Source organism: Caloenas nicobarica, chromosome 10 (assembly GCF_036013445.1).
Source record: "Caloenas nicobarica isolate bCalNic1 chromosome 10, bCalNic1.hap1, whole genome shotgun sequence".
Lineage (NCBI taxonomy): Eukaryota > Metazoa > Chordata > Aves > Columbiformes > Columbidae > Caloenas > Caloenas nicobarica.
In genome coordinates this window covers 14,875,541-14,902,170 of record NC_088254.1, presented here as the reverse complement: position 1 = coordinate 14,902,170, position 26,630 = coordinate 14,875,541, and the positions used below count along the sequence as shown (strand labels likewise).

The 26,630-nt window shown below is 40.7% G+C and overlaps 1 protein-coding gene across 2 annotated transcripts in view; it reads left to right on the top strand.

Annotated features, from left to right (window-relative positions):
• The window catches only part of ARNT2 (aryl hydrocarbon receptor nuclear translocator 2), a 102,669-nt gene that overhangs the window by 64,485 nt on the left and 11,554 nt on the right, over positions 1 to 26,630 (top strand). The window contains exons 9-16 of one of the 2 annotated variants that reach the window (XM_065641771.1): positions 5,055 to 5,131; positions 7,163 to 7,297; positions 8,171 to 8,245; positions 12,270 to 12,421; positions 19,341 to 19,413; positions 19,570 to 19,693; positions 23,755 to 23,851; positions 26,309 to 26,447. In XM_065641771.1, the coding sequence (XP_065497843.1) occupies positions 5,055 to 5,131; positions 7,163 to 7,297; positions 8,171 to 8,245; positions 12,270 to 12,421; positions 19,341 to 19,413; positions 19,570 to 19,693; positions 23,755 to 23,851; positions 26,309 to 26,447 (872 nt within the window). Of the gene's footprint in view, positions 1 to 5,054; positions 5,132 to 7,162; positions 7,298 to 8,170; positions 8,246 to 12,269; positions 12,422 to 19,340; positions 19,414 to 19,569; positions 19,694 to 23,751; positions 23,852 to 26,308; positions 26,448 to 26,630 lie in introns of both variants that reach the window. The other variant, XM_065641770.1, reaches the window with a different exon arrangement.

Sequence of the window (26,630 nt, the reverse complement as noted above, 5' to 3'; positions counted from 1 at the left end):
TGTTTCCAGCGAAGCAGCGCAGCTGGAAGAACTTGTGATCCTTAGCCCAGACAAGGCTTCAGGTTCATAACCAGTCACAAAACAGAGGAATTCTGACCTTCTCCTGATCATTCAGTTTTCAACTTAAGAAGCATTTACTTTTCTTCTTCTTCTTCTTTTTTTTTTTTTTTTTTTTCCCCCCCCCCCCTCCCCTCTGAGCATCTTGTTCCTGGAAGCAAATGAATCTTACTTGGTCCATACAATATTTTCCTAATAGAGTGTTTGTTTTTTTTTTTTTTTCCATGCCATAACAATTGATGGAAAATATTTGGTGGAGAGAGAAGATACAGTCTGTCAGGATGTTCATAGTTTTCTGTAAATCAAAGCCAGGACCTGCAGAAAAACACATGGTAAAGAAAAGGCTTAGATAGATACTAATTTCGAAAACATTGAATTAAAAGTCCCAGAATAATGTTAAATAATGTTGAAATCTTTTTTTTCTCCTTAGTTTTTTATCTTAAAAAAGAAACATTTTAGTCTTCCAAGTCAGACTTACGGTAACGTCTTAACCACAGCATGCCAAAGCTGTTAGGTTATTTTAAAGTTTTGGCCAGAATCTGGACGTTTGTGCAAAGTACTCCCTCTTCCAATACAAAACAAAATAGTTGCTTGAATATTCTTTGCAGTGCTGTCATTTTTAAGGCTTTTTAAAAAAAGAAAAAAAAAATCTAGTTTTTGTTGGGATTTTTCACGAAATTTTTGCTTGGTATGCTGTAAACATCTGCAACCTTTTTTTGTGAAAGCCTTTTTCCATTGTTGTGCATGGGAGAGAAAGTCACCCAGTGCAGTTTCATGCACAGGCATGTAACTATCAGTAATGGTTCTGATGGAGACAGGCATTAACAGGCATTGCTTGTGACCACTGGACACTTCAATTACATCCTTCAAAAAACTCATAAATGGTTTGCTTTTGAGTGTAGTGAAGTAAAACCACAAATCTACTAATACTGTTCTGCATCTTGCAGAAAATATGGGGCAGAAGGATAGAGAAAGAAGGCAGAAAATGAAGCTGTTTTGTTGGAGCCAACTGGAAGCTCATCGGGGAAACTAAAACGTTCCTTATGTCCACACAAACACATGCCGTTACTTTGTGGGAAACGGTTTGCTGGCATAAAGGACACTTGGAAATTAAATATAACCTCTAACGGCACAGCATTCTATTTGTGATGCTCACTTGCAGGCTTAGCTTTGCAAATTGTTGATATTAACTTGAACAAGCATAGCACTATATTTGTTATTCAAGAGGAGCATATATTTGGTGTTGAGAAATAAAGCCTGTCCCAGGGTTACACATAAAGAATGTGAATATCTGATGTATGTTTATTTTGTTGATATCTCCTAAAGAGCAGTTTCATGGCTGCTTTCCTGGAGGCTTTTGCAACTTTTTTTGGAGATACTGATGGTACTTAGCAAAGTTAAGGAGCAGCGTTGCATTACGTTAAGGGCTGGACAAACCAGTACTAAGAACTGTACACACATCTTTATTTACTCATCCGTAATGGAGTATTTTCAATAGTAAGTAAGCTAAAGCAAAAGTAAATCTTTCTGCCAATGCATCTCATATAGAAGCTCACCCACAGCTGAAACTTTGTAGCCATCAGCAAGAGAGTAAAGAAAGCAATTTCAGTCTATGGAATGCTGTCAGTAATAGAACCTACACAAGCAGACAATCATTTTGGTGTATTTTTACTCTAGGCACTTTTAGGGAAGGGTTAGCAAATCATGTATTAATTAATTCTAGCCAGATTGCTTTTTATTCATAGGGTGTCTTGTGGTATAACCCAGCTAATACATTTTCCAGTGTGTTATACAGAGCAAATGTAATCCATCTTGGGGGGAAAAAAAAAAAAGTGAAAATTAGAACAGCAGCCTCCATTGGCAACAGAGTGACATAAAAAATGGTGTTGCTTAGCTAGGTTTAATTTTGGAGATTGTTTATGTTGCTTTGAGTTTATTTGGGCAGTAGCAAGCATGGACCAAGTTCCTAAAATGGAAAGCCTTGTTGAAAGCTGCAGAAAAAAGATTGTGCGAAGTGGAAGCCATCCAGTAGAATATCTTTGCTGTTGTTTGCAATACACTGTGACGCTAAGGAAACGATTGAAAAAGCTTTTGAAGTCAAGGGAAAATACTTGAAATTTGTCCTTCTCAAATGGAAAAGTTCATGTTAGAGGGACCTTTTGGTTAAGGTTATCCAACTAGAATGCCTAGAATTATTTCCTTAAAACGGCACTTAGGCCCCTGTACCAGACATCCACCAAGAAAGTCCTCTGAAGTTGGTGGGACCTGGAATCACTCACCATCTTTGAAATCCAGCCACCCATATCGAGCTGTCTGAACGTCACCAGGATCGCCTCAGGCACCAGCTTTTACAACGTTTGCTCTTTCAGGTGGAAGTTGAACTTGTAGGTTGTGAAGTTCAGGACCAAGGAGCGAGAGACTCCTCATCCCGCTCCCGAAGGGCTGCAGTCCTTGCTGCCATCTTCCAGCCGAAGGGCCAGGTCAACTCTTCCGTTCATCTGGTGCCTGCTTTCCTTCCGTGGTTGCTTCTCTACACTGCTGCATGTCTTTTGCAACAGGGTCAGCGTCCTCGTGCTCCATCCTAAACTGCTGCATCATTTAATTTGTCCTGTCTTGGTTCACACCTATAGTCACCTCTTTGTGATGTGAAACTGCTGGATTCCAGTTATCAACCCCTGCAAACTGCACAGAACTCTCAGTTAACCCTTTTCTACCTATTTAAAATTAGAATTGCTCATGTGGAGGAGTCTATGTTTAGTTTGTGTGTGAGCAGATAGCAGCCGTGCATCTGCCAAAATTTTGTCTAAAGTGGACGCAATTTTAAGCATGTATGTTTTGCTGCTGCTTTTTCAGGGTGATTTTCTTTCTCTTTTTTTTCTCAAGAGGCAGCCAAATTCAGTTCCTTTGCCTATTGGAGCTGTCATTAGCTAATTACCAGGTATCGTATTGAAGAAATAATTGTGTGTGTAGAAACAGCAAGGAAGGAAAACGAAATACTTCTGTAATATTAATCTCCTAACTGTAGTTTCATGTCAGTGGTTTTTGCTCTCCATGCTGTGCTGGTATCTCAGAGCATGAGACTTATTTGCCTGGGGGCTCTGGTTTGTAGTTTGCCTGGTGTGTAACAGAAAAGAGACTGGAATAGTGGTGCGTGAAGTATCAAAACAATGTTTTGTCATTTAACTGCTTGAAGGATAAACTGACAAATTGCAGGCAGTGCAGAACAGTCTCACAGGGGGTAAATGCAGGTTGTCTTCATTACAAGGACATTCTACATACAGTGAAGGATCTCGAGTAAAAGTCTGGGTCCCTAGTAACCCACAGAGGAACCTTTATCAGAAGCACAAAGTAATGTTTAATTGAAAGATAACGTGTCAATTTCTTCCAATGTTATTTTTAACTTATGTGTTTAATGACTGATTTTTTTAAATGTACTCTTTAAGGTCACGCACTGCCACCTTGATCTTCTCATGCAGCTTCTAAGAAAACATTTCAGAGGAGTATCCCAGCTTTTGGTGAGGGATATCACATAGGTTTAGATGCTAAGGAGTTATTTAGGGCCTAATTTGTATCTCTGGATAGCGAGATCATTGTGTAGAAGACAAGGGCTTTCTGCCCATCTCTTAGTATGTGACACTGAAATTTGTAGTGCATCTCAGTTTGCCGCTTGTTAGAAGGGACACTAATATTCCTCCTTTGTAAAGCTCTTGAGATCCCCGGCAAAATCCTAGTTATCTGTCAGGGGCTGCAAATGAAGTTAAGTCACCAAAATTGTGAATTCCATTGCAAATAACATTTGAATATATTATATAAAAATGTGGGGTCTTTTCTTTCATACTTTATATATTTTATTATATAGCTCAATGGGAACTGAAAAATACCTGTGGAGAGTGATATTTAGAAACTGATCGTCCGATAAGATTCAATTATTTTGATACAAAATAACTTCCTCCAGAGAATACTTCAGGTCAATCAGCAGCATTTACAGCCATTTTTCGGGGTCATAATGTAAGAAAGTTGTATGTTGTCATCCTCTGCACAGTCCAAAGATCGACGTTCATTGGGAGTTGTAAATTTCAAGAATAAGGTGGCTGCTGTTTCATAATTGGTAGCTGCTTTGCAATAATGTCGTTAATGCCTTAAAGTGCCTCTTAAATGATTCACTGCTTGTTGTGACTGAATTCCTTGAAAAGCCTTGTGAAAGAGTTGACAAATCAATTAAAATAAGTCAGCAGTGTCACTCTTGGAAGATGTTTTTTCAAGTGCTTCGTAGGAACCCGGCATCTCAAAATTGGAGTTGGGAAATAGCCTTAGCTAAAGGCTTAGACAACCAGCAAGTAAACAGAGCTAATCTGAACATTCCTGCTTGTGAAACACTGAGATGGAAAACAGTACACATGTATGTTTTGAAATTATTCCTGTGTTTGTAGTAGTTACTCGTGTTACACAACGGATACAGACACTGTCAGCAAAGCATCCAGATTTTTTTAGTCTTTCAGCGTAATGACCCAGATTTAGTCCATTATAGAAAAAACTAAAACTGGCTGTTAAATGTGAGCCTGAAGTTAATGAAAAATCTGGGCTATGCCTGGTTTTTAAGGCTCATTATGGTATATTATTCACAAAGAAAACTGAACATGTCTCCATTCACTGAACATATTAAGTGACCACATGGTTCCAGTAACATGCTGCGGAGCAGTACTCACGGAGATGTTATCCTCCATCTCAGTGTATAATGGAATTTTCCTGTCTGTTTTGTCTACAGCAGCCAAAATTGCTGCCGTGGGTACTGTATATGCATGTGAGGTATGTGAGATCAAGCACAACTGAGAAAGATCATCTGATCTGAACCCAGAGATAATGCCCAAATCCTAGAGAAGGCAATAAGGTTATTTTGTATGATTTGGAGCATGTAGAATACTACAGAACCAGGTTAGCAGCAGCTCTGTTCATCCCAATTTCCTGATTGTAACAGTATTTGTTACTGTTTATTGCAGGAATGACTATACCAGAAGAAGACACTGATGTGGGACAAGGTAGTAAATATTGCCTCGTGGCAATAGGAAGGCTTCAGGTAATGCCAGTCTTTCCTTATATAAATAAACTACTACTGAAATCATAACCAGTCTTGTGCTTTAGTTGTAAAGGATTTGCACAAAGTTCTGGTACTAGACTGTAACTTTGAATATGCCTCCAAAATATGAAGTGCCTGGATGTCGATGTGCAGCCAGTGACAGGTTTAGAACATTTCAACAGAGTGAAATGAAAATATGATTTTGGCGCATGTGTGTATTTAACCCAATGGCAGCAGCAAAGACGCTCCTGGAGTAGGAGCCCGTACAGACCTGCTGGTTTCTGGGGTGCGTAGGGCTGGGATATTTGAGATAGTGAGAAAGGTGGGAGTGCAGGTGCTGCAGATGGCAGGTTGAAGTGGCTCCCGACACAGTGATACACTTCCTGCCATTTGTCCATTCGTTCTCTCTCTCTGGATAATCCACTACATGAAAAACGGTGATTGCAGGAGCTACTCTGAAAATGGTAAAGATAAGGCAGTCAAGTGGCACTTCAAAAATAACAGCTTTATTCTCCGTGTGTATTGTATTGTGCGTTCAGATGTGATGTCAGCCAAAGGAACTGTGAGAATAAAATATTACTTTCTTTTTTTCCAGATGTTTGCAATCGGTGTATTACATTTTCTTTTTTTGTCCATTGCTGACGAGAGTTCTGAGTGGGAGCTTGAGCAGTCGCAGTGAATCTCCTTCACTGCAGCAGGGAGTCTGGTTTTTATTTTCCCAGTCTGGGAATTCTGCCATGGGTTTGAGCCTCCTGCGTGATCTCCTCTTGCCCTGTACTTGTTGCCATCTGCTAGGATGGCATCACTTTCTCTGAGGAGGTAGAATGACCCTTTCATTGGAGCACAGGTGCCAAACCCGTCTCCTCTGGGGGGAACAGCCTGCACGTTACTGCATTAGCACTTCTGCTGAGTATGTCTCTGTTGTGATGGCAGAGCTACAAAAACGTATTGCATGATGTGTTTTAGGTTAATCATGCTTTTATAATCGAGCGTAATATATTTCATTAATGGATAGAGGGAAGTTACAGGGATTCATATGTTACAGCTGCCAAAGAAAGATGGTTCCCGAGAAAATCACATTGTTAGCATGCGGAATGTCAAAACATGTTACGTTAGAAGGGGCAGCAGGGTATGTGAGGGAGGCTCTGTGGGTAGGTTCAATCACAAAGAAGTCAAGTGGCACAAATTAAACATTCTGTTCTGTCACAGCAAAATGAAAGCTTGCATACAGTTAATTTTGCATACAGTTATACCGTCTAATCTGCTTTAAAACAGAAAAAAAAAAAAAGAGATTTTGCTCTTTTTGTATTGGGACCTAATTAACAGAGAGCGCTCTGGAAGCTGTAAGAAAAACATTGGTCTCATTTGTAGCCCCAGTAGGAATGAATGGATTGGAAGGGACCTGACTGCCTGGGTTTCAGGTAGAGAGCTGGAAAAATATCATTCTGATGAGATTTGAGGAGCATTTATAGGTGGACTGTGTTTTAGCATTATGAGCAGCCACTTGCTGGTCTAATATCATCTGCCTCAGGTTCTCTGGGTGTTTCAGGTGGGGTTCATCTCACCTGAAAGTTGAGTGTTTGGTCTGAGCTGGTCCTGTAAGATATATCTAGAGATAATGAGCTGGCCTCTTCTAGAGATTGACCTTGCTGTCCTAAAATGGGTGGACTGAATCATCCTCTGCAAGTATCTCATTCTTGGTTGACAAAAGTAGGAACTGAGATGCCTAATTTTAATGTGGTGCCAGAAAGTGAGATGAATCTAGCTCTACTTACATCCTTGCTACATCCCTCCTTCTTGGGAACTTCTGGTGTATTTGTTTTCTTGCTGTGCTGCTAAGCCTTGGCAGGGGCCATGGGGTGAGATATTTGCCCTGCAAACTGGACTAAAGGCTGTTTTGTGTCATTTATCTGTGCTGTCGTTATGACTTCCTTCAGTAGTTAGCCCTCTGCCAACAGATTTTGTTCTTTAGCTACGTAACGAAATTTTACTTAAGGTGACTGTTCTGTGGACTAAATGTTGTGGTCGTAGGTAACCAGCTCTCCAGTGTGCATGGACATGAACGGCATGTCGGTCCCCACGGAGTTCTTGTCTAGGCACAATTCTGATGGAGTCATCACCTTTGTGGACCCAAGGTGCATCAGTGTCATTGGGTACCAGCCCCAGGTCAGTGAGTCGCTTTAAACGCGGAGACTGGTTAGAGCTAACGAGGAGAATTCTATTTGCACATTAAATACAAAAGCAGCAAAACATGAAATATTTGTAGCTGATAATACATATGTGATGCACTAAATGCTGTTCACTTTTTTTGCTGTCCACACCTCTGTAAAATGTGCAGTTTTCCCCTTTGTTATGTACGGTGTCCTTTTATAGCTTTTCATCCAAGTAGAATTCTAACAGCAAGATGCTTTAAACCTTGCACAGCTTTCCAGTGAAGACATTTCTGTGATAGGAAGTTAACGGTGCTTGGAGAGGGTTTTAGTCCTGTAGATCTGTACTTCTGCCAATCTATTGAACAGTAAACAAACGTCATTTATGGCATCTATTTTCCTTTAGGCTTACATCTGCTCCTCTGAATAGGAGGCTACTCACAGAACTGGGTAGAACAGTAAATGAACTCCTGACTACCACAACTTTTCCTCAGATAACTCTAAACAGTTGCAATTTAGAGGCAAAAATAATTTCTTGCTCATTTGTTTTTACTGTTTATTTTGATTTTAGGTAGTTTTATAATAACTTTTTACAAAAATTAGTGCCATAAAATGTGCTGTACTAAAGAATGGCAGTCTTTTCAAGACACTTTTTTGCAGCTATTCAAAAATCACTTAAAATTTGTTTGTAAATACATACATCTGTGCAGCAGTACAAATATAGATTGGGACATAATGCCTATAAACCTCGTTTGTATGATTCATCCCTGATTAACTGAGTAGTCCATCGAGGGTAGCAGATCTAATGTCTGCAAGGATTACTTGCAGATCTGCACATGGGTTTGTGTTGTGGTTTGAGTTTTTCACACAGCCTTGTGTTTTATTCTAGGACCTTCTGGGGAAAGATATTTTAGAGTTCTGCCATCCTGAAGATCAAAGCCATTTGAGAGAAAGTTTCCAACAGGTGCTGTGTCCCGCTTCTTTTCTTCCACAATATATTTAGTACTTTTGTTATTATTTTGTTCAGAGAAGTAGCTTTTATTTTACATTTCAAGGTGTTTTTTCTGTTCTGCAGGAGAAGTGGCAAGATACAAAACAGTTTGTTGATCAGTTAGTTATCAGTTAAACTGCATAAATAGTAAACTGGAGTATGTGTTGGCTGCATTTTCAGAAATAAGTCACCTAGTTATACATTTTGTTTTCTTTTTTACAAAAAATGAGATGAGCGTTCACGGCACATTTACGTTCCAAGGTGGGTTGTTGATTTGAAAGCAGTTATGCTTTCTAATGCTGGATTGTTTATGGCCTAAATTCTCTGCTAGCATAGATGACATGCTTCATACTTTAATGGAGTTACACCATTTTACATCAATAGAGAATTTGGCCCTTCTCCCTATTAGGAATTGAAATGTAGGCAGAAGTAACAAAAGAAATATAACATATGGAAAGAGTTACCAATCTGGATTAGTTTTTACAGTGGGCCACATTTACGTCAGCTATATCAAAGGTATTTATTCTGCTGTAGAGCTTATTATTTCAAATTGATCTGGGACATACAGTAGAAGTACTTTCCCCAAACCTTGTGCTTGTTGCTGGTCTTTTCAGCAGCTTCCCTACTGCACTAGGAAGCGTGATGTAGCATGTTTAACCCATTACTGAGGTTCAGATGATCTAACTGGTTCCAGATTTCCTGGCAACAGCCTATAGCTCAACCAAGTTTTGTTGATCCATCCTGCATTAGGTGCTGAGATGTATTTTCAGCTGTGTAATGTGGATATGATGTGACTTCTAAAATAATTTGTATAGCCAACTATTGATTCAGGCATGGCATGCAGAAATGGAGCTTGAAAAAGCCTCTCTGGGGAAAACAACTAAATGCTGTTCTGTTACCATGGAACAGACTGTGAAACTGAGGTTTTGGTTTCTAAAGAAGCATTTGAGATAGTGTAAGGTATGGATACTCGTGACCTATTTGTCATCAGCCCTTCCCTCAAGTGGAGACTACCACCCCGCTGCTGAGCTAGCAGAAAAGACTGTGTGAGCGCTCTGCATCCACACCTGTGTGCCTTGAACGGACTGAGTTCAAACATCAGCTAAAGACCTTTTAAATTCAAGATGTTGATTCACAGGCAGGAGCCTGTGAAGAGCCGGATGCTTGGAAGAGGTCACCACTTCAGTCATCTTCTCTGCCCCACCGTGGCTGGGGCTGTGATGCTGCAGGTGAACCTACCGGATGGTAACCTGTCAGGTCCTGTTCCCACTTTTCTCCTCCCTGACCTCCTCCCCACCCTCCCTGCTGTCCTGACACTGGCACAGATGAACGTGCTGGGTGGGAGAGCTAAGGAACTAGTCGCTTTTGCATGGGACTGGCTTGCAGCTGGTTCAGCTCCCTGAACTTCTGCCTGGTCACGTCAGCGGCACAGGAAGAGCAGTGAGACCGTGTACGCGGTTTTTCACGAACACCCAAATGATTGATTCCAATAACTTATCCGAGATACGACAGAGACTAATAACGCATCAAACATCGGTCTCTACGGTGATGGCCTGGGGCTCAGAAGGGCTGACTAACTAACATTCCAGTTAATGACTTGGTCCTCGCTGCGCTCGCCGAGAGCGAGATGCTGATGTGTCCTCAAGCTCAGCTGCTGGGGACTTTGCCGTCACTGCTCACTGTGAAGCGAGTGCATAAATGATTTGCTGGATCAGGGACCTACATGATGTGCTTAAGGTCATGCAAAAAGACTGCAGGAAAAAATGTAGATCAGAAGTGGAAGCTCCTGCTCACTCGACCTGTGTCCAATCTATGAAAATATTGTGCTGTTTCTTTAGTAGGCAATTCATCTTTCAGTATATTTTTGTTTGGTACAGTAGCGGTGTGGTTGGGGCTGTTATTTCAGTCATGTAATAAAAGACTGAAGCAAACAGTTGAGCTATGCACCAGGTGGTTTTTATTTGCAAAGAATGTAAGAAAGTAAAGGTTAAACATTAACTTTCACATTTTTTGCACTATGTTGTTTGTGTGCACTGTTTTAGACAGTTCAGGATTTTCCCACCAGCAGTCTCTGTGCTTTATATATTATTACAGAATTAGTGTTTGCTTACTTCAGACTTTAGGACAATAGATCACTGCAGTTTGTTTTATTACTGTTAGTTGGGCCTTAGAAATCTTTTCATTTAAAAGGTAACTGTGATTTCCAATAAACTCTTATTTTTTTTTCTAAAACTCTGTGAAAACTTGACATTTCTAATTTGCTGACAGTATCAGAGCCAGGCTGGTGCATAACAGAGGAGGGAGGGAGGGTTTTGCAGTTTTTGGTCGATCGCCAGTATCCATCCCAAAGCTTTAACTTCCTTGGGAAGATAAATTCATTCGTCAGGGTGGGAAAATCAGTCCACAATAAGGTAGTCTCAAGGCCAAGATCAACAAATAGAGTTTGGTATCAAAGGATCCAGAATCCAGCTATATGATATCCAGTAGGATGCTATTCAGATTGGACACTTTTACACAAGCACTGTGGTTTTTTACGCTGGGTGTGGTGGTAGAAAATTACTGATAAAAGAATGTTACTCACTGAACTCAAACTACAAAAGTTGGCATTTTTTTTTCCTTTGAAAAAAAAAAGGCATTTACCTCAGTATTATTTTGAACTTTCCTGAGCATCGCTAAAGCTTTTCGTGTCTTCTATTTGCATTCTTTCCATTTAATCCAGTATCCAATCAATCACTTTGAAATGTAGACCTTTGGAAAAAAACAGAATTGGAGCATTTTTCCTAATCCAGTTGCTTGTCGATAAAGACAGAGGGTACGTGCTGGGTTTTCTACTTTTAGAGAATACAGGCTGCAGATAGCTAATAAAAAATACCAGTGGATAAGCATTAAGAATCCACAACGAGATGTGGCATTTATTTGCAGTAGACATTCTCTTTCCTTCCCTGAGATAGCTTGGTGGACAAGCAATCAAAAATAAACACAGGTAGCTCAGGTAAGTGCCAGCTGAGTGACTTGAAACCATATCAGTTTTCTTCTGACTTAAACCAAGATTATTAGATAATACATAAAAAGCAGTTACAGTGCCAGTGTGCAGGTATTATTTTGAGCATACTGCTGCTTCTCACTTGATGCCCAACTATTGGCTTCAACAAAACTTAAGCTACCAAAGACAGAATTTGAACTGAATATTGCCAGACATCTGAATTCTTAGTCATAGAAGAATAGGCTGTCCAAGCAAAGAATTTGCTCTCCGTTTTCACTAATACTGTTAAAATGGACAGTGACTTATTGGTGTTCTCCATTCAAAGGCTGGCTCACTCTTTCTTGTTTTGAAAGACAGAAACAAGTATTTCTTGTTAGCACTTTGCCATTGTAGATGGTCTTAGAATGTGTTGGGAAAAAAAGAAAAAGGCAAAACAAACACACAAAGAAAAAAACCAACTATGTATGGTTTCTGAAAAAAAAAATCTTAATTATTATTCTAAATTTTGGTGCTGATGTGTGATTTGATGTATCACATATATGAATTGTATAGCTAGGTATCCAAGCAGGAAATCAGATAGCCAACCTCAAAATGTATCTTCTTGTGGGCTTTTGTTTCAGCTGCAATGTTTGGTTTGTGGTTTACTGATAAACATTTAAAAGATCCTCAGTTTGGTTTCTATCAATATCTCAATATGTGTTCCATATTAAAACCTTCTTAAAGCTTCTCTGTTGGGATAACAGCACAACCTGTTGGTTGTCCTGAATCTGTGTTGTTCTTATATGTAGCCTGGAAAATGGCATTTTGCACAACAAACAGTGAGGGTTTCATTCTGAAGGGAATAGCTTGAAATATGAATCATATTTTGTTTATTCGCTTCAAATTAAGAATCTCCCTGCTGTGTCCATAGTTTCTTTAATTCAAGTTTAAAACACACCAGTTACTGCTATTTACTATTCACTCGCACCGCAGGTAGCAACCTCCTTTTATTAACCTTTCCAAATGGTTTTGCAGGTTGTGAAGCTGAAAGGTCAAGTCCTCTCTGTGATGTATCGTTTTCGTACCAAAAACCGGGAATGGATGCTGATCAGAACCAGCAGCTTCACATTTCAGAATCCTTATTCCGATGAGATTGAATACATCATCTGCACCAACACTAATGTGAAGTACGTACCTTTGCAGATGCTCGCGTATGTGGTTGTGGAATAATTTAGGCATTGATTTTTGCTGTAAAGCACATTCAGATTTTTTGGTAGCCTGTTTCTAGCTACATTTCTTTCTCTATGACAGTGCAGTCTGTAACAGGATGTTTCTGCATCACAAGATCTCACAGCATAGCTGTTTCTCTGTGTCATTATCCTGCGATGCTTCCAGGGCCTTGGCTGTGCTGGGGGAGAAACGTCACTTATCTGTTATGTCATTCGACAAGCCCATTGATCTCGGTCCAGGCCGCCTTAAACTAGCACAGAGCTTCCAGCACCAGAGCAGCTGTCCTGATACTGGAGGAAGGTTAGCCTGATTCCTAAGCCAAAGAGAAAATTGTGTGTCTGTGCTCATTGTGATCATACCATTCCATAGTTCTGGGCATCTTCTCCTTGAGCTGTGCCTACACTTAAGGCAAAATTATTTCCTAGTAGCCTTGAGTGGGAGAGGTTTCTCATACTCAGTTAAGATCTGGTGGAATATGCCTAAGTACGGGGACAGATCCAACCCCTTATCTTAAGAGGGAAGTTAAATCATCCTGCCTTTGAGTTAATATTTTCAAAAATCTGTCATTGGACCTTTTAGGAGGAGGTCATCTAGGAGTATAGTGGAGATTCATCACTGTGTAACAGCAGAGTTGCTTTTGGAGCCTTCTGAGTTCTGAGCCAATAACTGCAGAAGCTAATCTGACCTTGATAAAGCCATTGCTTTATAGTGTGGGGACTTTTTAATAAGTATTTCTTCTTTCCAATATAAACTTACTCTATTTCTAAAAAAAAATCTGCTTCTAGTCTGACCAAGGATTTTTTTTTTTTTTGCCAAGTTTTTAGCTCAGAAGAAATTATTGATTTTAAGATCTCAACCTGTTAGGCTGTGTAATGGAAATGCCGAACGAGCAGTCTGCTAGTGGAGATGCGTGCTGAGAGCTCCACTTGCAAAATCAAACCCTTGGGGCTTTGGCATTTGAACTTAGCAAGCTAGTAAGTGTCTCTGGGTGTTCCTAGACTTGATCCTTTGGATATGGCACATACCTGGACTAGAATGGCTGTGCTTTCACTCACTTGAAACCCAGCATCGTGATTGTTTTGCTCAGTTTTTTCTGCATACCCAAAAAGTCACGGTTAAACAACTGAATGGTTAAGCTCATTGAAAAAAGCAAATGTGTCTTGAAACGATGACAGCTAAATATCTCCCTGTCTGCACTGTGCATCTAAATAGATATTTCCACATTTCTGCTGTCCTGTATTTCTTTTCCAAATAATTTGTATATGCAAAAACAGGCCTGCAAAATAAAAAGCGACTTCTGAAATCTGTCCCAGGCTGGCTTAATTGTGCTTTGTTCCCAAGAGTCCAGAGATCAAAAAGTGGGGCTGTAGACTTATGTTGTGCTGACTCTTGGAATGTTTTTTTCCGAGCCTCCGCTATACTGTTCAGCTTGGCATCGCAGCACTTACTGTGATGAATAGAACTGTGCCAGCTTCTGGCTCTTGTTATATCTCTCTTGCTAGGCTTGAATAACAACCCAGAAATGTTGGCCTAATATGGAAGTTGCCTGCTGCTGCTTTCACAGAGGATGTTTCCGCTTTCCTGTCATGTAGAAAATGTTCTAGTCATATGGCAAGATACGACCCATTGTACATCTGCTTTTGAATAGTAGAAAGAATGCATTATTCAAAATGTTTTCTGTTTTTCCCCCCTCTTCTCTCCCACTTCTCAGACAGATTTCCAAAGAGGACCTACTGTAATGTACTGCTGTTCCTGCCTGTTTCTGTATTTATTTATTTTTTTTGCACATTTTGGGTCATGTTTTGACTTCCGATTTCCTAGATGCCTTGGGGAGTTGCACGTCATGGTAACTGTTGATTTCCACCTGCTCACGAAGCTCCTGCTGGGGCTGGTTGCTTGGCACCGACCCCCGTGTGCGGGGCCGTCTCCACGTCTCGGTGGAAGTACCAGATGCTCCGGGTCCAGCAAAGGGCTTCACACGGAGACCCAGGGCAGCCTTCCACCCACGGTTCTGGGCAGTTCTGCACGGAGACAAATTTTCATTTGACTTTTTGCTGTGGTAACCTAGCCAGTTCCATAAAATGAAGGTGTGAGGCAGTTAAAAACTCAACATGAAACTGTAAAGACAAAGGATTCAATCAGGTTTTAACTTAGGTTAGTTTAATGCCACAGTACACGTCTGTGTTTCTGTCTGTTAACGGAGCAGCTCTCATTTTGCATTGGCCAGTGAACAGCATTTTCCCAAAAGACTGTAGAGGGCAGTGGTGGTTCCAGTTGTGGAAGGATTAATTGATTTTTGTTTTGTTTTGGTGTTTTGGCTTTGTTTGTTTTGTTTCTTTTTTTTTTTTTTTTTTTTTCTTAAATAAAGATACTCCTTTGGAGCTTCAGTCAGCTTTCCAAATTTGCATTTTGTGTGGAAGGATAACGAAACATTAGGTTCAAATGTTCACTTAGTTCCTTGCAAAAAAAAAAAAAAAGAAAAGAAAACTTACCTCAGTTTCACTTGGGTATAGTCATCCAAGAGAAACTTCCTGGAGAAGTGAAGCGTTTAACGTTTAGCATTTGTGCTGGGTTCAGCTGAAGAGTCCCTGTTTGACCACATCTTCCTGTGTAGTTGGGACTGTTTGATTTCCAAAAAGAAATAACAATTGTGATCAGTGTTTATTTAACATACACATAGAGCAGTGTTTGAATAAAATAATCTGACATGGTGACAGATAAAACTGTGTAAAATTATATATATATGAGGGATTTTTTTCTGACCTTTTTGGAAATTCTGATGTTTCATTTTTGTAAGCCCCAAAGCCCTCTGTTGCTCTGCGTGAATTTCTGAATCCTACAGTTGTCCTGAGTCCTAAGATTTTTGCTTTGGAGTGAGCTGGCACAGGTCACTGCCGGAGCAGCCTGACGGTTGAATCAGCTCACACTTGTGGGAGAGATGCTTTCTGTTTCGGATTTTCATGGGCCAGAGTACTAAAGACATCAACTATTCCGATAAAGTTCCAGCCCATGGTAGTGGTCCTAAAGACTCATGATCCCTGTGCCGTCCCTGGGGCTCTCTGATCCCTCAAGGCTGGGGTAAGACAGACCCTTTCATGGGGGTGAATTGAAGCTGTAAGCTAAATGAGGGAGATTTGGAGTGTTTCTGAAAGAGGATTTTCCAATGGCAGCCCCAAGGCTTTTATTGTCCAAGCCAGACGCAGGAAGCACGTGTCCCTGTGATACATAAAAATAGCTTGGTAGGGATATACAGTATTGTTTCTCACCCACCATAGAGACTGTTAATTTTAAAGTTCAAATCCTTTTTTCGTTACTCTGATGCCTGGAAAAGGAACAGGTGACTTCAGTGCTCATGGAGAGAGATTAATTTGGCTGAAATTCTTTCCAGTGTCAAATCTGCCCTTTTCCTCCAAGTACGTATAGTGAAGTAAATTTGAATTAACTATTAAAACCTTCAGAGTTGCTGAAGTTGTTCAAGCCAAGGGCTTTTCCAGTTTCATACCAAACCTGTGGGTGAGTCAGGAGTTCCTGCAGTACAGGCAGAGTCCTCTGTTGACCCAGACAATACCTTACTTGCTGTGTTGGGTGTCCTGTAAAGCCAGGAAATACCTCTTGCATTTACTCCTTGAAGCTGCGAGACTGAAATTGAAACCAAGGATAGTTTGGGCTTTGGTTTCAAAGTCAGAAGGCAGTTCAAGTTTTGCCCAAATTGACAGTAATCCCTTGGTTTTTATCATCGTTACAAAAACGATCTAGCAACTGGATGACTGAAGGGACCAGCGTGTGTTGACTGTTCAGTCTGAAACAACCACAACAGCAGCACTCAGCTCTCCCTGCTCAGCTGGTCCATGAATTCCTGCACCATTTCTTTCAGGTTTCAAGCATCATTTGAACTATTTTATGCAGTAGCAGCAAACAACAGCAGAAGATGCTAACCTGGCTTTGCATTTCAATCTTAATTAAGTGCAGCGTAACTTGCACAGAGTTCAGTGAAGATACACTTAAGTATTTGTGGTTTATAGGAGCTGGATTTGGGAGGTTGTTCCCAAAGTTCAGTGCTGTTAACACAACGTGGTATTTATATTGCACTGCAGCTTAAGGAGTATTAGAGATGAAAGATAGAGAAGGGTGAAGGAGCACTAAGTTAGAAGTGCCTACAAAACAAATAACTAGTAAGTATGCTGTTTTGTTTGGCTCATTTGTATGTATATGGCTGAATCAAGAAAACATACTTTATACGGAACAGAAGAGACCTAATGTGCTGTTTATTGACACACGCACCAAGTCATTGGTAATAAAAACAAATGAAACAGTGTAATTAGCTTTCACGTTAACAACAGGATTTAATGGGTGTTTATTGTCCACAGGGTGGTATTTAGAAAAACTTCCCCATAGATTTGCCGTGATTAAATTACCTCCCATAGTTCTGCTGTAAAACTATGCATTTTATGCTTGCGAACAAAGAATTTCTTTGCATTCCAGTGGTAATTTTTAGGAATTTTCTGTGTACCAAAATAACGTGGAACATCCATGGCTCTCTAATGTCCTGGAGGACTGACTTCTGCTGCATGTTACTCGTAAGACAAAAGCGATTCTGTGTGTTGTGTGTTCTTACACTGTAAGGCTAGCAGAAGGCTTTTGGCCATCTACTCCAATCTTCTGTTCGTTGTAGGTCACGGATTTTTGTCCAGTTTGGCATGGAGCCTAGTAACTGGTGTCTGAGCAAAATGTCTGCTAGAAAAGCATCAAGGGATGGAAAAATCTACTACTTACTTCATTGATTGGTCCCTCACATTCCCATCAGTTTGCGCCTAATTTGACATTTGACTTTGTCTGCAAGTTTGTCTGTCAGTATTTTGACATTTGAATCTATCTAGTTCAAGATTTAAAAGAAGATTTGGATAATAATCTAAAATTCAAGGCTGTGGCGAAAAATGTATCCTAACTTTGCAGACTTTCAAACCCATTATCTTGCTATTTTGCAAAATCTCATCTATTACTGCCTGTCACATTAGTGTCTCTCTGAGGGAAAACCCATGTGGTGTTTAATTCCTGTCCCATTAGGTGATTTTTCCTAGAGAAAGAGGCCAGAAGCATACAGAAATTGTGGCCACTGGCAAGCATTGAGCTTACTTTCTTGTCGGTCTAACTCCAATCTTATCCTAACCTCTGAGCATTAGTATAATTTGGGGGGTTTATATCTTCTTCGCTAACTGACCAAAGCCTTGCAGAGAGGCTACCTGCGCATCCCCAGGCCCAGAAGTAGCTTTGCTAATTGTGACCAAGCGACAGAAAGCAACTGTTAATGGGTATCGGCCCATGCCAGCGCAAGGGGCTCTGCCTTCTCCGTGGCGCGGATGATGCCCCAGACAAGGGCCAGCTCAGCGACAGGACAGAGCTGGGTTTGTCTGTCCGCAAACAATCCCGCAAACCTGCGCTCAGACAAGTGAGGTTCCTGATATCCCAGCCTGGGGATGGCGTAAGTCCAAACAAGAAGGCATGAGTTCACATTTTAATAGTAAAATTCTGGTCTTGGAGCATCAGCAGCTCTTTTGCCTTTCATTTCAAAAGGATTGGGTTTTATTTCTGACAAACTGTACTGCACAGTGGCTCTTGTGTAGAAGTTTTGTTACAGTAACATCAAAATTTCCGATAGCAACAATTAATATAACTGTCTTTGATCTTTTTTTTTTAATGGGGAGCTTTGAATTTTTGTCCTTTCAGAATTAAAAAGAGCAGGTGAAGAAATGGATTCAGAAGTTCACTGTGCTATAGATGTATTACAACTATATAAAAGATCTGTATATTTTTATAAATAAGCAATATTTGCACACGTAGAACGTGAATATGCATGACTTACAGCCACTTGTATGCTGTCCCTACAGGCGACCTGTTAGTTAATTCTCAAGACTTCCGATGATTTTATCTGTTGATATTGGCTAATTGTCGTAGTTAAGTAACAGCGCCTGACACTAAACACAAATCAGCTGCATTTAAAGGATCTGCAGAGTTTTCAACACTGAAGTTCTTCATTCTGGCATATGACCCCTGATGTTTATTAGCTCCGGCAGTTTCTTTTGAAGTATTTTTCTATTGCTGCTGCACATATAATTTTTCCTAAATTCATATAATTGGATTAAGGCTATTACTTCCAGTGATTTTTATCTCATTTGAAGAACAATGGATATTTTTTGTTCAGTTCTGATTAGCATGAAAAGGAGACTTGTGTTTTCTGTAGCACTTGTCAACACAAATTGATTTTATATAGTAGCATGAGCAATTTATTTCTGGACATTCACTCCCTTAAAAGCTTTCAAAAATTGCATAGAATCTGGACTTGGATCATGAGGAAAGTAGAACCAGAGTATGTTAAGCAAGTTTTATTACAAAGAAGGATTTATATAGAGTTCTTTCTAGCTCAACAGGTTGTTCCATTTGGTATGGTGTGCTTCAGATAGAGCTTTGATCACATTTTCTTTCTGGCATAATTCTGTGTTAATGTTACTGATGGTTCCTGTTTACTTCAGCAGGATCAGTGAAGGGGTCTGGTATATTCATCAGTAACATGAGGAAGACATTCTTGGTGTCTTAGTAGTGAATTCTTAAATCTTTTATAAAAAGACTGCATTCCATCCTCCATTACTTACCCACCTACATTTCTTGCTATTCCAGCAAAACTCTTCGTGTGCCCTGTTACATTCCTGTGGTACAACCTGTCTCAATGAAAAACATTTAAAAACAGACAAATCTCACAGGAAAGGATTTACTAAATCATCCGAGAGATGTTTCACTCAGAGTGTAAAATAGGAGACCGTGGCTTTTCCTTCTTGCATCTTAATTGTTTTTTGTAACTAATTCATTTTGTCTCTTTTGCAGACAACTTCAGCAGCAGCAAGCAGAACTTGAAGTACATCAAAGAGATGGGCTGTCATCCTATGACTTATCTCAGGTGAAATTTCTCAAGTTTTTACTTTTGCACCTCTGATCCTTTAAAATGCAAAGCAGTGGTAGATTTCAGCACAATTAAAAATATATTGTGACTGTCCTGAATTCCTTTTTGTCGAATATGATGGAGGGAATTACATTCCTCTGTGTATCTCAACAGGTGCCTGTTCCCAGTATACCAGCTAATGTTCATGAGGGTGGAAAGTCTGTGGAAAAGCCTGATGCTATCTTCTCCCAAGAGAGGGATCCTAGATTTGCTGAGATGTTTGCTGGAATAACTGCTTGTAAGTGAATGTCTCTGTTTAATTTTTAATATATGTTAAGGTTGGTTCCATGATATATAGCACAGCTTTGAGAGAATGAAGAGAAACTATAACATGGCAGAGAAATTTCCAAGCAATGTCAGTCTTCAGGACATTTCCTAGAATTTGCCTTTAGTCGATATTTCCCCTAAAGATGACGAGGAGTAAATTCAAGGAGGGAAGGACAGCTTTTGCGTCACCAGAGCTACCTATGCTTGATTCTCTTTTCCTTTCACAGGGGCACCTTAAGCAGTGTTCGTAGATACTAAACATACTGAGCAGAACTTGCCATTTCTAAGTGTATATTTTCTTTCTTAAACAGCAGATGTGAGTTCATCTCTCTAAATAGATCTGGATTAAGATAGGCCTGCAGTTTTTTATCAGATCACCAGCTTTTGCACTGATGCTTTCAGAGGCATATGCTGCCATGAATCGCAATAATATACTTGTTTTCTGGTCAGTTGAGGCACCTTCAGTCATATTACCTGTCGGTGAGTCCTTGCTCTTTTTCCCACAACTTTTGAACTTGTTGGCAAGTCCTTTTAAGAGTGATAGGAGTCTCAGAAATAGTACATTCTTCTATATTTTGTGGAAATTACTGTGAGGACCCTCACTGAAGGGTATCCTAGTCCTCTTCCAAGAGGTAGCAGCCAACTTGTCAGTCAGACAGATGTCGCTGACTCCAACTAGCCCCAGCCTATACTGCCTATTGCCCTGACAGACAGAAGTCATTGAGAAGACTGGCAGCTGAAGGGGTCATCCGAAATGTATCTGTAGGAAACCAGGCTCTTTAATTCCTCTGCTTGTGGAAGAACTCGTTAATTGTTTATTGTTCTTAACTGTCCTCACTGAAAAAGAGAAGTTTTTACATTTGTTTTAAATAAATCAACATGCCAGTGTCACACAGTGCATGAAGGAAACGACCCACAGGGTTTGACTCCGGGGGTGTCTGGAGATGACCTAACTGCATTGGTTTCTTGTGCCTGGCTTGGCCTTTGCAAATGGAGAAGGCATTGTAACTGCAGGACAGACTTGATATTCTGTCCTCCTGTTGCTAGGACTTCTCCGTTATTCCTGTTGATCCTTGTCTGTCTACTCTAACAGCGAAGTCAACAGCTGAGGCCATAAAAGGGGTCCATTAGAAGGTAGCAAGACTCCAACCCTAAACACCAGAATATGTTTTTCCAAGCAAGAACATCCTGCTTTTTGGCTGCCTTATTGGCTTTTTTTCAGGCAGCTCTCAACTGTTTGTGGGGAGGGGTTAGGGTTAAGGGTCTAGCAAGCTGTGAGATAGCTGGGAGGTTACGTTCTTGGAAATGCCATTTGTCTTTTCATTCTTATCAATTTACAGGCTATGCTTTTTTTGGGACATTCACGCTGTCTGAATTTCTCATGGGAGCTGTGATCAAGGTCTTCTCTGAATGATAAAAAGAGATGGTTCACAGAGATGAGATACACTGTCCAAAACCAATATTGACAAACCTGCATGCTGCCTGCAAGACATTTGCATTACGTTCATACCCGATCTCATTGTCTGCTACGTTCTGTAAAAATACAGCTTTGACATAGGGAGATTCTTGCCACAATTCCATACAGTGGCCACGCGTAATTAAAAACAAACGTGGGGAGAGGAAGCCTGGCTTCACGGATTCATGCAAGTGCCTCGAAGCACAGGATGATGTGCTTCTTACAGAGATCTTCATTCTACAGGCAGAAACTCTGGTCCTCATGGGAGAAGGACATGTCATTGACCAGTACAGTGATGGGGTTTAGAGAGAAACAGGTCTAAGGATGCATGTAAAAAACACCAAGAAAAAAATAGGTTTTCAGTGCTGTACCAAAGGTGAGAGAAGTAGTGCGTGAAGTCCTGAGTGGGAGTAGAGCTGGAAGAGATGTGGGCCAGATTCAGAGGCTGAAGAGCATTCGGTGTAACTCAGGAAAGAGGATTTTAAAGCCGATTAAACTGTTTGTGATTAGTGTAGCCATTCCTTTTGTCTTGGCCTCATCCTGCGGCACAGACCCTGGTAGCTGCCATGGCAACTCTGCTCCACTTGAGGAATTCCAGTTCATTCAGGGCACTCTCAATTTTCCTGGCGACTTGTTCTCAAATATCTAAAGTACCCCCAGGATTTTGGCTCAGTCTCGTCCAACCCTGAGAGTTTGGTATCCCTGTAAAGGTTGGCCTTAGACAATGGGACGTCTCATGCAAGAATGACATTACTACAAAACTGGCAAAATCATCTGTCATTCTCAGAGATATTGCAACCCATTCTCAATCCTTCCTGCCACATATGTGACCTTCTCTAGACCTTGTCCACATTTTTGCTTTTTTCTTTATACGAGAGTGTAGGTTTGCAGCCCAGACTCAGTGTCTGTGCAGGGCAACATGTAGCCAGTGTGGAATTTCTACAGATTTATACATTACAGACGAAAAGCAATGACAGCTTGCATCAGTGGCATACATGTTTCTTCTCCAGCGCTCCTGTGAGGTAATTTGAGGTGACTTTTTTCTTTGGAAGGTGAGCTTAGGTTCTTGTTAGGAACACAGCATTAATAAGAACTTAGAGAAGATCTGGTGTGTGTTGGAGGCCTTTGATGAGTCACACTCACAAGGTCTCTAAAAGCTAGGGAAAACTCAAAAATGCTTCTGTTACTTGTGAGTTGAGTGGGTCCTTAGTCCAGGAGAGCGTCTTGTGAAATGAGTGGGAATCTGAAAAGGGGAAAGTGAGGAGGTAGACCTGATTTCTAGGTCTGTCAGAGGTCTGTGGCAACAAATGGTTGCAAAGCCATCAGCAAGTTGCGGGATGTTCTGTGCTTGGAGGTAGTAAGGGAAGATGGGGAAAGTGAATAAAAGGTGGTGTATCAGACCTTTAAATTAGTTTAAGAAAAGTAGTTGTAGTGAGGTTTCCCTGGGCTTTGGAATAATCCAGTGGCAGAAAATTAAATTAAGGGACCAAATGGCATTGTTCACCCAATCTCATTTCATTCAATTAGAGATTGACTTCTAATTAACAGTAGACTATAAAAGTTAATGGCTTCTCCATATGTGTGTTGTTCACTATGCTAGTCTGTTTTACACCCCACTGGGACGCTTGCATCCTATCTCATGGCTCTCTCAAACCACATATAGGACAGCAAAATGTGTGAGACACCAGTGTTTTGTGCTGCCACAGCTCAGGTGCTTAAGCCTTGGGGACACTCAGAAGCAAAGTGCCTGCAGCCACCTGTGAGATGGAAATGCAGGTGGGGGCTGCAGGATCACCCACGTTGGCAGGTGGTCACCCGGAGATCTGCAGACGTGCCACCAAGCGTTGGGTGTTCCTCTCTGGCTGTCCTGGAGGGAAGCAGGCTGTCAGCTGATTAGGACAGGGACTCTTTGACACCATTCCTTGCGATGTTTAACCCAGTGGGGTCTGAGGCCTCAGTCACTACCTCAGTGCAAAGAGGCTGCAATCACAGCAGCAGCCCTGGAGGGCTGCTTCTGGAGCTGCTTCTTCAGACCAGGCTTGTTTCATGTGGCATTCCTCCATTCCCCTGGGCAGACTCTCGCATCTTTCTTCCAGAAATTTTTTTTTTCCCCTTTCCAGTCTGTAGCTGGGACCCACGCACCCATCACTGCCCCCCTGGGACCCACGCACCCATCACTGTCTGCTTCGGCCAGACCCACTCTCTGTGTCCCATTCCTCCTCATGCCTGTGTGGTCAGGAGCAGCTTCCAGCCAGCACAGAGAAGGTCTGGGCTGCATGGTTGGAGGGCATGTACTAGTGTTACGTTCCATGCAAACAATAGCATAAATGAGGTACATCCTGGGAAGCGGGTATGAAGTAGACGCAAACCAGCTGCGCCTCTTGTTTCATACTGGCTTGTCAAATAGCCATTCTGTGTCATTCTTAATGTGTTCCATAGCGCTTCATCAGTGTGTAAGAAGGAAAGAAAAATCACTGCTGCATATATACGTTGCAGTTCTCATTAAATAATTTTGCCTTAATTTTCTCATCCCCTAGACTCTTCTCTTTCTGTGATTTGTTTTTCTTTTGTAGCAGATAAAAAAATGATGGCCTCAGCATCCACAGCAGGAAACCAGCAGCTTTACTCACAGGGAAGCCCATTTCAGCCAGGACATTCGGGAAAGACTTTCAGGTACTGACTACATGACGTCTCAGCAGTTACAAGCTGAGACGATTTGGATATCTCTGTTAAAAATAGCGGCTGATAAGTAGATACTTGTTGCTATGATGAGGTAATTGGACAAAGCTAAGAAGTAGCAACAGATCATAAAGGAAGATAAATTTGAGAGGTGATGGAGCAGGCTCAGAGACCAGGGAATATTCAGCCAACCTAGGAAGGTGCAAAGGTTGGTTTTGCACTTACAGCTGTCAGTAGTTCTGATGGCTGCTTTGAAGGGCACCAGCATGGACACATTATTAAAGGGAGCAGAGGGATGCTTCATCCGTAGTCCTGGTGAGACCTCAGACATGGGCATGAACAGTTCTCTAAGGCAACTTCCGAATACACATAATGTGGTGGTCCAGCATTTTCCGAGGCATTTTTGAGGTATTCAGAGTGCGTTGTTGCTGAGCAGCTGGCAGCACAGGTTTGGCTGATGTGAAGTTTAAGAGTTTGCCTGCATTTCCAGTCACTTTCTGAGAATCTGGTAACAGTGCTGATATTCACCGTGGTGCCCTTCATATCACTGTTCTGGGACCGTGATACTGAAGTTTCGTTCTCCTGTTTTAAACCAACAAAATTGTGAAAGTGAAAGAACAGCCATTCAAAGGTTGTAAGTCCCAGGAATTAGAAAACATCTGCAAACTATAATTGTATTTAAACCAATGTGTTCTTAAAGTTATGATTGCTAATAATGTCAGTGGGGAGAAATAAAATCCCCGTGCGTATGTTTTGTGAAATTAAAACCAAAAATAACTTGGGGGAGGAGGGATATGACAGTAAATTAAAGTGTCTTTTAATTGGATATTGTGTATTACTGAATAGATGACTTGCCATCTTGGAATTTGGCCTGTATTTTGTTCATTTCCTTTGTTAATTCCTATAGCTTTTTTCCTACTGCTGTTCTATTACATCAAGTAATGACACATCTGCTAGCTTTTCCACCCTCCATGAACTGTCGTCCCCGAATGTTCTCCACGCTGGTCCATTTGGTCACTGAGGCTGGGCAGCCTTTAGGTACGGTTTTACAGGCTGCTGGTTTCAAAGTGTATTCCAGATGCAGTCCAGGCCCCTTGGATGATGGGACTGGCCAGTCGGGCTGGGGAGGTGTTGGCAGTAGGACCAGCCCTCCCCAGCAGCTGGGGTGTCCTTCTGAGTCCAGCCAGATTTAGGTGGACTTTCTGGTCCATATTTCCCCCTTTGGAGACTCGGTGGTAGCAAAAAATAAAAATAAAAAAATAGAAAACAAACTCTGCAAAGGCTCTCTAAACACACACTTTGCTTTTAGGCAGCTTAAGAAAGACAGAATAACAACTCCCATATTCAAATGCCTGCCACGTTTTGGTTACCACTCTGGGAGGGATTTTGTCAGCCTTCTCAGAGGTTCACATTCCTGCTTCCTCTCTGCTCAGCCTTGTTTATTTCTTTTCCCAATCTGCTCTCTTTTTTTCTCTTCAAAATTGTGAAAACAGACAATAGAGAAGGGATTGGAGAAAAGTGCATGCTGTTTCAATTGATGTACAAAAGCATTTTTATATGTAGTGTCTTCATTTATATTCATTTATGTGTTTATATGTGACATGTAAAATAATAAATAGATATTTTATATATAAAATTATATAAAAGCACATTCACAATGTCTGGTTATATAGATTTAGTTGTTCAAGACTTCCACGAGACTAAAATGGTAAAGTGTAGCAATCCTTCATAAAATTTTCCTTCTAATTAGGAATTTCTGGGAAATTTCTCTGTAGTGAAATTCAGTAATTAGGAAACAGCTAACATATAAACAAGTTCCTTTGGGAATACTTTTTTCTTGTTTTTAATTCCAAATCTATTACATTAGTTTAAGTTTCTGTATTGGTTATTCTTTTGCCTAGGTATACAGCTGCATGCCCTTCTTTAGAATCATTTGGTGAAAATAGGAATTAAAAGCTCAGATTTTTAGTATATAATACACACTTCTTCATTTCCCAGGCAGGAAACAAAGAAGCACTTAAAACTGTCATCTTTTTGTGCATCCTCATTTAGGATGGCATTTAAGCAAATGCTTAAGTACCATTGACTTTAAGCACAAATTATAAAATAAGCATCTGCTTGAATACACTCTACAAGCAGGGTTTTTAATACATTAAACTAGTATGGAGCTAAGTGTTTATGCACTGTGTGTTAGACTGACTTTATCCTTGCAAGCCCTTCTAAAGACATTATAGAAATATAATTCGAAATAATTTTGCCCTCTGTGTCTATTTGAACTGACATTTTAGAGTGCTGAAAGCTTTCATAGTTTTGTGATGATTTCAAGTCATTTTTTATTAAGAGAGATGAAACAATTAGGTTTAACATGATTATGAAAATTTTCGTATCTGAAATACTGTTTGTGCATCGAGAATATATCCTACAAACCAGGCCCTGTCTCTGTTCCTTTAGTTCGTCTGTGGTGCATGTGCCTGGTGTGAACGACATCCAGTCGTCTTCATCAACGGGCCAGAATCTGACACAGATTTCTCGCCAGCTAAACCAGAGTCAGGTTGCCTGGACAGGAAATCGCCCACCATTTCCAGGACAGGTATTGATTAAAGGTGTTTTGTTTTCATGGTCATTAAAGATTTGCCATCTCTGTGCTTTCTACAGAAGAATTAGTAAACCCCATTTATAACATGATTAAATGTACTTTGTCGTTGTCACTTGTGGTTGGAGAGCAATGAGTTTCCCGACTTCTGTTCCTTGAGAAAGCTGCCCTATGTGTAAC